This window comes from Vombatus ursinus, unplaced genomic scaffold, assembly GCF_900497805.2.
Source record: "Vombatus ursinus unplaced genomic scaffold, bare-nosed wombat genome assembly UNPS02000580.1, whole genome shotgun sequence".
Classification (NCBI taxonomy): Eukaryota; Metazoa; Chordata; class Mammalia; order Diprotodontia; family Vombatidae; genus Vombatus; species Vombatus ursinus.
Genome location: NW_020940358.1, coordinates 28829981 through 28843734, shown reverse-complemented (window position 1 = coordinate 28843734; position 13754 = coordinate 28829981). Strand labels below are relative to the sequence as shown.

At 43.6% G+C, this 13754-nt stretch overlaps 1 protein-coding gene across 1 annotated transcript; it reads left to right on the top strand.

Moving 5' to 3' along the window:
• Positions 1 to 6048: 6048 nt before the first annotated feature.
• Positions 6049 to 12258, top strand: MYL7 (myosin light chain 7). The gene is made up of 6 exons (XM_027852896.1): positions 6049 to 6156; positions 6689 to 6764; positions 8526 to 8630; positions 9981 to 10059; positions 11637 to 11685; positions 12157 to 12258. The coding sequence occupies exons 1-6, from the start codon at positions 6121 to 6123 to the stop codon at positions 12256 to 12258; spliced, it is 447 nt and encodes a 148-aa protein (XP_027708697.1). The 5' UTR covers positions 6049 to 6120.
• Positions 12259 to 13754: the final 1496 nt, after the last annotated feature.

Genomic DNA, 13754 nt, shown 5'->3' with positions numbered 1-13754 from the left:
GGAGGTTGTGATGAGATGAACAGAGGCGGGAAGGTACAGGAGAAAGACAGAGTGAAAGGAGATCATGGACGATAGAGCTTTTCATCAAGGATCAATTCTTCCATGCTTATAGCCGCTGCCTCCCAGGAACTTTATATCCTTGGATGTATTCTCTCCTGCCCCCTCAACCAAGGAAGGAGGCTGAGAGAAGATGTTTGCCCATGACATCATACCTGGAATGTTGTATTCAGCTTTGGGTAACACATTTTTGTCTTTTTACAAAAGTGACTAACAGAGGGGTAGCCAGGATGTAAAAGGGCCTTGAGTTCACACCTTATGAGGCGAGGTCGAAGGGAAATGCTTAGCCTGAAGAAGACAAGACTCAAAGAACAGGTGACAGCTGTCTTTAAGTACTTTTACATACAGAATCCCAGAATTTGAGAGTTAGAAGGAACTTCAGTGACATCTAGTCCCACCCACAGATGGAAGGAATCCCCTTATATAACATACCCAATGAGTGGCCATCTAGCTCTGCTTGAAGACCTCCAAGAAGAGGGAGCCACCTGCTCGCAAGGCAGATCTAATTGTTAGGAATGTCTTCTTGAATTAAGCCTAAACTTTCTTGTTTGTAATATCTACCCATTGCTCCTAGTTCTGCCCTTTGAGACCAAATGGAACAAATATAGTCCTACTACTCTACTTACAGCCCTTCAAATACTTGGAGTCTTCTTTTCTCCAGGTTAACCTCCCCATTTCCTTCAACAGATCCTCAAATGACATGAACTCACGGTCTTTTACCATCGTGGTTGCCCTCCTCTGGACACTCTCCATCCTATCAATGTCCTTCCTAAACCATGGAACCCAGCACTGAACATAGTACTCCAGATGAAATCTGAAAAGGGCAGAATATAGTGAGACTGTCACTCGCCATTCCTGGAAGCTAATGCCTCTTACTGCAGCCCAAGATTGAATAAGCTTTTTTGGCTGCCATATTAGGCTGCTGCCTCATATTGAGCTTGTAGGCAACTAAACTCCTTCCCCACCCAGATCTTTTTCAGGGCTTCACACATCCCCCATGTTGTATTTGTGAAGTTGATTTTTTGTACCTAATTTTACATTTTGCAAGATTTTACATTTACCCCTATTGAGTTTCATCTTGTTGAGTCAGCCAAAATTTTAGCCTGGCAAGATCCCTTTGGATCCTGATTGTCATCCACTATTTCAGCTATCCCTCCTACCTTTGTGTACTCTACAAATTTGAGGAACATACCCCATATGCTTTTATCTGAATCGATGATAAAGAGGTGACATAGCACAGGGCCAAACACAGATCCATGAGATACTCCACTGGAGACTTCTTTCCATGTTGCTATTGATACATCCAACTAGTTTTGATCCCATCTGTTTGTATTACTGTTAAATCCATCTCTCTCCATCTTTTCCATGAGAATAACATGCTATTGTGCTGTAAGAAATGATGATGGAAATGGTTTCAGAAAAACCTAGGAAGTCTTAGATGAACTGATACAAAGTAAAGTGAGTAGACCAGAACAACTTATACAGTAACAGCAATATTGTCAAGATGATCAATTGTGAAAGACTCAGTAACCTTGATCAACACAATAGCCAATAATAATTCCAAAGGACTCATGACAAAATGCTATCTTACCTCCAGATAGAGAAGTAGTGGACTCTGCAGATTGAAGCATATTTTTTTTCTTTCTTCTTCTCTTTTTTTTCTGGAATATGGCTAATATGGAAATTTGTTTTGTGTGACTTCATATTTATAATGAGTTTTGTATTTCTTGCCTTCTTAGGGGACAAGGGAGGGAGAGAATTTGGAACTGAAAATAAAATAAAATTGAATTTTAAAAGAAAAATGACATGAGATACTTTATGAAAAGCTTCACTAAAATCTGGTAAAACTATACCCACAGCATCCCCTCCCATCTGCTAGTTTAATAATCATGTCAAAAAAGGAAATGAGGTGATTTTGGGAGGATCTGTACTTCATCAAATACATGATGGCTTTTGGTAGACACTGTTCGTCTTCCTACATACTTACCAACTCTCTCTTTGTTGCTCCTTCAATTATAGTTTGCAGACCTAGCTTTCTTTCCTCTTTTGAAAATTGAAACAACATTTGCCCCTCTTCAGTCTTATGGTACCTCTCCCATTTTCCATGATAATTCAACTAGGCTCAAAAATCACAAGTCAAATCAAGAAGCATTTATTAAATGTCTACTATGTGCTATTGTTCAGTCATTTTCAGTTGTATCTGACTCTTGGTGTCCCCATTTGGGATTTTTTTAGCAAAGATACTGGAGTGGTTTGCCATTTCCTTCTCCACCTCATTCTACAGATGAGGAAACTGAGGCAAACAGGGTTATGTGACTTGCCCAAGGTCACACAGCTAGTAAGTGTCTGAGGCGAGATTTGAACTCATGAAGATGAGTCTTCCTCGGCAGTCTATCCGCTGCACCACCTAGCTGCCCAGGGATGATAAAAAAAAAAGGTAAAAACAGTCCCTGCCCTCAAATAACTCACAATGGACAATTTTTGCAGTACCAAAGGATGTGTAGTTCATCAGGGCCAGATGGCTTGAATTCATCAAGGGCAGTTAGGTACTGTCTTACACTCTGTTTCCTTATCTTGGGCATCAACTCCCTGTTATTCTCCTTTGAAGAAAAAACAGAAATAAATACAATTTGAAAGCTCTGCCTTCTTTCTATTCAGTTATCATCATCCCATCAACCACTAATAATGGTCCTCTCTTTGATCCCAACCCCTTTTCTACCAATATGGATTAAAAAAAACCCCAACAACCCCTTTTGGGTATCCTTAGCCTCCCTCCACAGTTCCCTCGGTTTTTTTCCTGAGGCCTCAAACTCCTTTTTAGCATTTCTATTATGAATTGGATTAGATGGGGTTGAAACGCCTTCCAACTCTAAAATTCTGTAATTCTGTGTCCTTGATAAGGGAAGGGGAATGAGGGATGTGGTATACCCAGGATACCACAGAGTAATTCTTGGCTATAGATGGGAAAGGACTTGAATGATCTCAATCAGTAAGTCAGAATCACTCACTGAATGTCCACCCTGTGGGCAAAGCCCCAAACTAAGGTGTTAGGGAGAAGTGGCACCTAAGTGCCTAGTGTCTTTCTGCTCTAGGTTAGCAGTTGCTCCAAGAGTTAAAAACAGGAGTTCAGATGTAGTTGCCCATTTCCTAGACTCAATTCTTCTTGAGGTAGAGCACTCAATAGGACAACAGCAATAATCACACTAGACTTCATTATCCTGGCCACACTCAAAGTCAGGGACCATCTAGCACATCCAGAAACACAGAAGGGGTCTCCTTTCCCCTTCCCCAACCCTAGAGAAGTCCTGAAAACCTTTACATGAGGTCTTTCATAAGCTCTCTAGCTGCTAATGCCCCATTTTCTACAAATTTACTCTGCATATATTTTTGCTTATACAGATAACAACCAGTCAATAAATAAGCATTTATTAAACATTTGCTATGTAGTAGACACTAGGTGGTACAATGGATAGAGCACTGAGCCTGCAGTCAGGAAGATATGAATTCAAAGCTGGTTTTAAATACTGACTAGTTTTGTGACCCTGGGCAAGTCACTTAACCCTGTTTACCTTAGTTTCCTCATCTGTAAAATGGGAACACACTGGAGGAGGAAAGGGCCAATCGCTCCAGCATCTTTGCCAAGAAAACTCCACAGAGAAAGTCCATGGGGACATGTAAAGTCAGATACAACTGAATGATTGAACAACAACATAGCAGACACTGTGCTAAGAAGTGGGGATACAAAGAAAAGCAAAAATAGACCCTGCCCTTGAGGAGCTTACGTTCTAATAATATATGCTACTCCTCCCTTCCCTCTTCCCCCTATAAAATGTGAGCTCCTAGAAGAGAGGGACTATTTTATTTTTTACTTTGTGTAACCTGGAACATAATAGGTCCTTAACAAATGCTTATTGTTAAAATATTGGTTAAAATTGGTTAAAAGGTCAAATGGAAAAACTGTGTAGAAACTGCTTTTGCTCAATTCCATCTCCTTTGGGCCACTTGGTCCCATGTAAAGGAGGCAGGGGCCCTGGATTCTTCTTCTGCTCCAGGTTCCCATTCCTTCCATTCCTCTCCAGCACCATCACATGGGACCCACAGGTTGCTGGGCCTGTCTGCGGGGCTTCCCAACACTCTGACTCCTCCACGTCAGGGAGAGCCTGCACAGCTCCATTACCTCCAGGAACCAGGGATGCTGGTCATCATGATGGAATAATGTCGCAGAACTGCCCTGCGAGTCCCTGCAGGAGTCCAGGAGTCCCTCCCATCCTGGGCCCCTGGGTCCCAGAGTCCATTTACCTTCTTCTTCCATAGCCTGGTGGTTCTTAAATGGACCAGAGGGCTTGGTCCAGGGTGCCCAGCCCAAGACTGAAAGGGAACCCATAAGTCAGTCCCTCAAACCACCCTGGGCCACTAAGGGACTCCCAGGAGAATACTAGTGTCCAGATCCAATTTAGACTAAACCTGAGAGCCCCATCCTGTAATTCCTCTCTGTCTCTGGCCCCTGGCATTTTCACTGTTCTAAGTCTAAGGTGGGGAGGGTAAGGGTTGGGCGGGGGGGGGGGGGCCTGGGGGCAGCGGCTAAGTGGTGCAGTGGATAGAGTGCCAGACCTGGAGTCATCTTCCTGAGCTCAAATCTGGCCTCAGACACTTGCTCGCTGTGTGATGCTGAGAAAGTCACTCAACCCTGTTTGCCTCAAGTTCCCCATCCATAAAATGAGCTGTAAAATGAGAAGGAAATGGAAAATAGAGAACCACTCCAGTATCTTTGCCAAGAAAACCCCAAATGGGGTCACGAAGAGTCGGACACGACTGAAAAACGACAGAACAACAACAAGAAACTTAATAAAGGGATAATCCCGGCCCAACTGTGCAAGAGCCGGAAACTAGACCTAAAATTAATGGTTCAGGTGCTACTAAGGCTAGGATAAGGAAGGGAAAGAAGGGGGTGGGGGAAGAAAGAAGAAAAGGTATCTTTATTCAGCATCCGCTACAATGCTGTATGCAATCAGATTTTTAATTAACCAATGCTTGCTGCTGCTGCTGAAACCCTAACCCTGGTGCCACCTGGGCTATGTGAATAAAGAGAATAAGTGGCTGAATGGATCCATCCCCTTGGGAAGCCCAGAGAAAAAGCAGGAAGGAATGTGTCTGGAATCTGTCAGGGTCCTTATCTTGCTCTCTTGGCTCGTCAGGGACTTCCAAGTTTGGGACTGTCCTTTGTTTCTTCCCTTATTTGGCCCTCCAGGTGATAAGATGGATACATAAATGAGGGATTACAGAACAGGCAGCAGCAGCCAAGACATCCCAGCAGCTGGGAGATGGTGAGTCTGAAGGATGGGGAGGCGGGGTGAGGATGAGAGGAGGATGCAGGTTGGAGAGGAGAGCGAAAGAGTCGCCTTCACTTTGGGAGAAATTTAGGTTCTCCAGCTTCAAACTATAAGCAAAGGCCTTTCAAGAAGGTTAAGGGACAAAGGTGCCTCCCAAAGGTTGGGAGATTCAAACCTCATTTCTTCTTGCTGTCTAGCAAGCATGGGAGATGAAATGCCCTGCAGATGAAGATCATAGAAGAGAGACTGGTCAAATGGAAAGGGCCTCAGAGAGCATCCAGTATAGTCCCTTTGTTTTACATATAAAGAATGTGAGACTCAGAGAAATTTAAGCGTGGTCATGATTGGAAATATTCCCAGAAGCCACCTGGGCCTAAACCCAAGAAAAATGATCTCCAGGGATGAGGAAGGAAAAATAGAATGGACAGTCTTAGCAATATCCCTTAAAACTATGAAGGGCTGAGGAGGGGGATCTAGGGAATTGAGATTTCACAACCCTATCAATGGGATTGGGATCAGTGGGATCCCAGCTGCAGAGCCGCCTCCACCCCCAGCCCCTGGGGGATGTGGGACAGAAGGGAGGGCAGTTTGGACTATGGGCTTCCCTGTTCTAAGATCTGGGGCAGAAGATTCCTCTGAGACAGATATTCTACAGGCCAGCCGGAAGTCAGGGACTCGGGGGAAGGTGGCGGCTGCCAAGCAAGCCCATCGGGGATCTTCGAATGTCTTCTCCATGTTTGAACAAGCACAGATCCAGGAGTTTAAGGAGGTGAGCCCTCTAGTATTCCTATTTCTCCTTTTTCCTCCTGTTTCTCCTATATTCTCTATTTCTCCCTGAGGGAGGCTGGCACAGTGAAAAGTATTAACTCTATAGTTAGAAGACATAGGTTCAAAACTTGCCTCTGATATTTAATGCTTGTGTGACTTTGGACAAGTCACTTCATACCTTCCCGACCTCAATTTCCTCATCTGTAAAATGAGAGAGTTACGCTAGATGGTCTCTGAGGTTCCTTCCAATTATAGAGCTGTAATCCTATGATCTTTCCGAACTTCTTCCTCTCTTCTTCCTTATGCTAGCCCTAAAGTTTGAATCAACTGAGTGAAGGATTCCTGGATGTCCTCCCAAACCACTCCATCCCTTCCTTTGCTCCTGCTTGTCCCACTTAATCTGTGACCTGCCCATCCCCTCACCCATCCATCCTCCCTTGGACCCTCGGGGGAGGGAGGATCTGCCCCTCTTCCTTGGAGGCACGGTGAGTTCTATTCCTGACCCAGAAAACTGGGACCTCTCTGTCTCACAGGCATTCAGTTGCATTGATCAAAACCGAGATGGCATCATCAGCAAATCAGACCTAAAGGAGACCTACTCCCAACTGGGTGAGTTAGCAGGCTTGCACACTCCAGCCCAATACTTTCTCAATGAGGCAGGACCCACAGACCAGTTCTTCCCACAGTCCTCACCTCCTCCCTGCCCCTCCCCCAAAGACCAACTCCCTTATCTTCTGTAACTGACAAGGAGAAGTTAAGAATCGTGGATTCCATGGATTTAGAGCCTAAAGGGACTTTAGTGGCTGTCAAGTCCAATACCTTTATTTTACAGATGGGGAAACTAAGTCAGAATGAGGTTAAGTGACTTGCCCAGGCTCATACAGCTAGTAAGTATCTGAGGCAGTATTTGAAGCCAGGTATTGCAGACTCCAAATCCAGAGCTCCTTTTACCATACCAAGCCCGCCTCAGACTGGACCTGAATGTAATCATGTCTCATAAAACTGGCTCTTCTTCCTCTTTCCTCTTCTCCCTGCTGTCCCTCCTCACTCTCAGCTCATATCTATCTCCTACCCTCTTCTCACACCTCCCCTCCCCTCTCCTCTTCTCACACCTCTTCTCCCAGTACACTGCCAAAGCTCACCCTTTACCATTATCTCCGCCTCCTTTTCCAGAGCTCTGCCTTCTCTCCACTATACAATTTTACATTTCCCTCATAGCTCACACTCTCCCTGACTTTCTCATCCTCCTCAGACCTCTCCCAAAGCTCTCTCCTATTTTTTTTAATTTAAATTTAATTTTTAATTGATGGAATAAAACAAGCATTTCCATAACTTAGTACAATAAAAAGATGATTGCACATGAAACCCCAAATTCACTATGTACAATTTGTTATTTTTTAAAAACACACAACTGAGTTATGATGTAAATTTCCTTTTTTTTTCTTCCCTTTCCTTTTCTTTTCTCTCCACCCCCCAATCCCTGCCTCAGAGATGACTACCATCAGACACAAATAGGTGTATATATATGTAAATTTATTTTATATATACTTCTATTTATCAGTTCTTTGTCTTGATGTAGAATCTTTCTTATGCCTTTTATATTTAATTTGGGTACTTACAATAGTCAAAATAACTTATTCGCTCAAAGTCATTCTTAAACAATATTGCTGTTACTGTATACAATGTTCTCTTGGTTCTGTTCATTTTGCTCTTCATTATTTTGTGCAAGTATTTTCATATTTTTCTAAGATCATTGAGATCATAATTTCTTATAGCACAGTAGTATTCCATCTGGTGCCACCTCCAGTTGTCCTGATCTATATGTGGCCACTGGACCCAAATTGCTCCAGAGGAGACAGTGAGGCTGGTGACTTTGCACGGCCCTCCCTCACTTAAATCCAATTCACTTGCATGTCATGGCATCAACTTTCTGATGCCATGGTCCTCTTAGAGAAGGAAGGACCAACAACACTAACAAGTATTGCATCACTATCACTTACCACAACTTGTTCAGTCATTCTCCAATTGATGGGCATCCCTCAATGTCCAGTTCTTTGCTACCACAAAAAAAGCTGCTATAAACATTTTGGAACATATAAGTTCTTTTCCTTTTTTCCATATTTCCTGTTTTTGGAAATAGGTCTAGTAGTGGTATTGCTGGGTCAAAGGGTATAAGCAGTTTAATAACTCCATTTTTTTTTTTTTGCTCCTTTCTATTCTTTCCCATTTCCCCCCACCTCCCACCTCCAAAGCATGTCCTTTCTGCAATCACCATGGGCAGTGGAATGCTAGGTATGCCTGTAGGTTTGAGGGTTGGAGGAGGGGTAAATATCATTCCCTCTCTCACCTTCTGTCCACGCCCTCCTCCAGGAAGAGCAAACGTTCCTGAAGAAGAGTTGGATGAGATGCTACAGGAAGGCAAGGGCCCAATCAACTTCACAGTCTTTCTCACACTCTTTGGGGAGAAACTCAATGGTAAGGATTAGGGGAAGGGAGGAGGGGTCACTCAATCTTTCTTCTATACACTCCCAGTATTGCATAACATATTATTACACCTTCCACAACCATTTTCTGAGTCCCAGGGCCCTAGATCACAAGATGTTGGAGCAACATAATCCACCTTACCTCCTCCCACCCATAGGTTGGGTCATAAAATCATAGATTTAGACTGCAAGGGTCTTTAAAGATTATTTAATCCAGTCTTAACCTGGGATCCATGGATAGATTTCAGGGGGTTCATGAACTTGGATAAGAAAAAAATTACATCTTTGTTTTCAATAACCTCTAACTGAAATTTAGCATTTTCTTCAATTATGGATGTAGACAACAAACTGATAACCTGAGAAAGAATCCATAGGTTTCAACCAGATTATCAAAGAGGTCCATCACACAAAGCCTTTTCATTTTCTAAAGGAGGAAGCTGAGGCATAGATAAGGCATAGATAACTACAAAGCTGGTATCTGAGATAGGATTTGAAACCAGGTCTCCTTGATTCCAAGTTTCGGCATCCTATCCACCAGGAGCAGGGAACCTGTGGCCTCAAGGCCACATGTGGTCCTCTAAGTGGCCACACTTGAAGATCCAGAGGGTCACATGTGGCCTCGAGGCCGCAAGTTCCCCACTCCAGTGACCATACCTCTAATTTGGTCTAACTATGAATCATCCTTCAATAGCCAAGTGTATTCTGGGGCCATGGGCAGGACCTGGGAATATGGAACCTAATTGGAATCCTGAGTTCATCCTAGAACTGCCCTTGGTTGGTGTTGGGTCTGCCTCAGAAACCACCACTTACAGCAGATAACATTGAATTGGGAGTCAGGAGGCCCAAGTTCTGTTCCCAGCTCAACTGCTGACTACCTATGTGACCTTGGTCAAGTCATATAATCTCTTTGAGCATCCCATCAGTCAAATGAGGAGCTCAGACCAAATGTTCTCCAAGGTCCTTCCAGCTCTGATATTTAATAATGGAGGTGGAATGGGGTTATAGACAAAGTATGGGGCTGGAGTCAGAAAGACCTGGGCTTAAATCCTGCCTCACTTACAAATTATGTGATCCTGGGCAAGTCCCTTGCGTCTCTGGGACTCAGTTTCTTCATCTGTAAAATTAGAGGGTTAGGCTAAATGACCCTGGAAACCCCTTCCTATGATTCTGTGAAGAGAGAGTGGAGGAGTGACAAAGAATTTTGAGATAAATTGTCTCAAATCTCTTAGTAAATGTCCCTTCTGGTTCAAAATCTCAGATCTATGATCTCTTTATGAATGTGGGAGGGAGTATGGGAGTTGTTTTTACAAGGTCAGAGTTTATACTGTCTACTGCTCCTTAGGAACAGACCCTGAAGAATCCATCCTCAGCGCCTTTCGCATGTTTGATCCCAGCGGCAGTGGGGTTGTCAACAAAGAAGAGTGAGTATGAGCAGGAAAGAGCAGGGACCAAGTGGGACAGGAAGGCTGAAGCCTTAGGAGAAAGAGCTGCAGGCTCCAGGAACACTCCTGCCCTCAGCAAAAGTACAGGGAGGATGTTTTTCTGCAGCACCTTTCACTCCCCACTGCCCATATTGGATCTCCCAGGGCAGGGCCAGAGGTTCTCAGTGCCCAGAACCCAACCCCGATCCCGGGCCTGCTCTCCCCACCAATGAGCAATGCCCATGCTCTAGACAGAAGCTTTCCTCAGAATTCAAGAGTTGGAAGAAACATTGACAACCATCTAGTCTAACTCCTTCACAAAAGGAATTCCCACTCTAGCATACTGACAAAGTGGTCAGCCACACAGCCTCTGATTAAAGGCCTCCAAGGAAAGGAACCCCATCACTCCTAAGGCACTTCTGGACAGTTCTAACTAGTAGGAACTTTGCCCTGACCTCAAGCCTAAATTTGCCTTTTTAAAAATTCCATCCATCACTGCTGGTTCTGCCCCTCTGGAGGGACAAATGGAACAAGTCTCCTATCCATCCAAATTTAACTGCACCTAATGATAAATGATAAATCCCCTAAGGCTCTACCCTAGGATTTGTTCGTCAGTTGTTTCAGTTGTGTCCAACTCTTTGTAACCCCATTTGGGGTTTTCTTGGCAGAGAGAGTAGAGTGGGTTGCCATTTCCTTCTCCAGATCATTTTACAGGTGAGGAAACTGAAGCAAACAGGGTTAAGTGACTTGCCCAGAATCACACAGATAGTAAGTGTCTGGGGCCAGATTTGAACTCAGGAAGATGAGTCTTCCTTACTCCAGGCCCAGTGCTTTATCCACTGTGCCACCTAGCTGCCCCTCCTGCCCTCAAAAAGCTTCTGATAAATGTCCCTTTAGCTCATTATGGGTTCGTATAACCCTGGGCACATTCATTTTAATATCATTAAATGACTTATTCTAAAGAAGTGCTTTGGGGTTGAAATGACAGAATTTCAGACATCTTAGCAAGCAGGCCTAGAAGAGAACATGGGGTAGGGTCTTCTGAGTGTCCTTCAAATCACATTCTACCCTACCTACTTATATAACTCAGAGGCAATGTGATACAGTCGAAAGAGCATGGGACCTGGAGTCAGAGGCCCTGGGTTCAAACCTCACCTCAATCACTGCATGTGTGACCTTGGACAAGTCATAACCCCTCTGAGACTCAGTTTCCTCATCTTACAGATGAGAAGGTTGGACTCAATGATTCAGTGACTTTTGAGGTTGCTTCTCCTCAGCCCTGTGATCCTCAAATCCAATGACTGACCCCTTGGGCAGACTCTTCTCTCCTCAGAGTCCCTCATTCAATTCTGCCACTTACTAGCAAGGTGGCCTCAGACTAGTCAGTCACTTGCCTTCTCTGGGCCTCAGTTTCTTCATCTGCAAAATGGGGGAAATGGACTAGATGATCTGTCAGGTCCCTTCTGGTTCTGTGATTCCGTGAGACTTTCTTCCCAATTCTCTTCCTTTTTAATGGGGCTATCGTAGCTTACCATTGCTAACTGTCATGTTTTTCTAACCCCCTCCCCCCTTCCCAGGTTTAAGCAGCTCCTTCTGACCCAGGCAGACAAGTTCTCTCCAGCTGAGGTGAGTAGGAGCCGTCTCTATATCCCTCCTGGGGCTAGTGCATCCTTAACTTTAGGTCCCCCATTTGGGACAGTAGAGGCCTGCCCACATGGTGCCATGTCGGAAAACAGAAAATAAACCAAATAGTTCTAGGTTTAGGGGACTGGCAACCAAAAGCGTACATCATCCCAAATCCTGCTATAGTGGCAGCAGACCATCTTTTCTCTTTTCAGTACCTAGAGATGGGGAAAGGGGAAACTGAGTTACAAAGTTTCTGTCCAAGTCACAGAGAAACACATAAATTGAATCAAGCCCCCTTTAAACAGTGAATGTCCCCCAGGCTGGGAAGCATGAACGTTGTAACTGAGCACCAGACTCTGTAGCAGAGGATGGGCTGGACTTGGAACCTGGTACAGCGTCCCCCTTCCTTCACTCACCCCCGCACCCACCCCAGTACGCAGCGTCCGCTCCCCAGAATCTTCCCTGTCACAGGTGGAGCAAATGTTTTCATTGACGCCTATGGACCTGTCTGGAAACATCGACTACAAGTCTCTGTGCTACATCATCACCCATGGAGATGAGAAGGAGGAATGAAAGGACTCAGGGAGAGGGTGGGAAGCAGAGGGCGAGCTCAATAAAACACAGATGCTACCATCTAGTGCAAAGTCTTTTCTTCTGTTTGGGAGAAGTGTGGTGGGAGGCTTCTAGAGGAACAGATGGAACCAGTGTAGACTGACAGAAAAAGCATTGTGGATTGAGAGGTGGAAGAACAGATTCATGTCATTGCTCCATCATTCTCCGAGCCTCAGTTTTCTCATTTGTAAAATGGGGATAACAAAACACCAATATTGTTGATACCTATTAATACTATTAATTGTGAATACTGCTTATCTCACCAGATACCTGGAAATCAAATGAGTTCACATGAATGAAAGTGATTTGAAAAATGTTAAGTGCCATCTATAGTCATATGAAAATATGCTCTAAATCACTATCAATTAGAGAAATGCAAAATAAAACAACTGAGGTACCACTTCATACCTATCAGATTGGCTAATATGACAGAAAAGGAAAAGGATAAATGTTGGAGAGGATGTGGGAAAATTGGGACACTAATGCATTGTTGGTGGAGTCGTGAACTGATCCAACCATTCTAGAGAGCAATTGGGAACTATGCCCAAAGGGCTATAAAGCTGTGCATACCCTTTGATCGCGCAATAGCACTCCTAGGGCTATATCCCAAAGAGATCATAAAAATGGGAAAAGGACCCACATGTACAAAAATATTTATAGCAGCTCTTTTTGTCGTGGCAGAGGATTAGATATTGAGAGGAAGCCTATCAGTTGGGGGATGGCTGAAAAGCCTTTGGTGTATGATTGTAATAGAATACCAAAAGAAATAATGGGGAGGCAGATTTCAGAAAAACCAGGAAAGACTTACATGAATTGATGCTGAGTGAAGTGAGCAGAACCAGGAGAACATTGTATGTAGTAATAGCAACATTGTGCAATGATGAATTATGATTGACTTAGCTCTTCTCAGAAATACAGTGATCTAAGACAATTCCAACAGACTCATGATGGAAAATGCTATCCACATCCAGAGAAAAAATTGATGGAGTCTGAATGTAGACTGAATCATACTATTTTCTCTTTCTTTATTTTTCCTTTTGCAAGCTGTAATTTTTTTGCCAACTGTTTCTTCTTTCACAACATAACTAATATGGAAATGTTTTATATGATTGCACATATATAACCCATATCAAATTACTTACTGTCTTAGGGAGGGGCAAGGGAAGGGAAGGAGGGAGGGAGAAAATTTGGAACTTAAATTTTTTTTAAATGAATGTTAAAAATTGTCTTTACATGTAATTGGAAAAAACTAAATACTATTTTTTAAATGTAAAGCACCAAAGAAATGTAAGGCTTTATCATTATTACGTTCTCTAAGGCCTAAGTGTCACTTTTGGGTTAGTATGCTCAGGAAATGGTTACTTGGTTAGAAGCAATACTCTTTTGTTTTTATTTTTTTGCTGTTGTTGCTAGGCAATGGGGTTAAGTGACTTGCCCAGGGTCACATAGCTAAAAAG

Excerpts from the sequence above, each read along its gene's own strand:
- MYL7 (XM_027852896.1), top strand. The coding sequence starts at position 6,121 with ATGTTTGAACAAGCACAGATCCAGGAGTTTAAGGAG. Across the intron at positions 8,631-9,980 it reads CTTTGGGGAGAAACTCAATG|GAACAGACCCTGAAGAATCC; the intron begins GTAAGGATTAGG and ends ACTGCTCCTTAG. Across the intron at positions 10,060-11,636 it reads GGGGTTGTCAACAAAGAAGA|GTTTAAGCAGCTCCTTCTGA; the intron begins GTGAGTATGAGC and ends CCCCCTTCCCAG.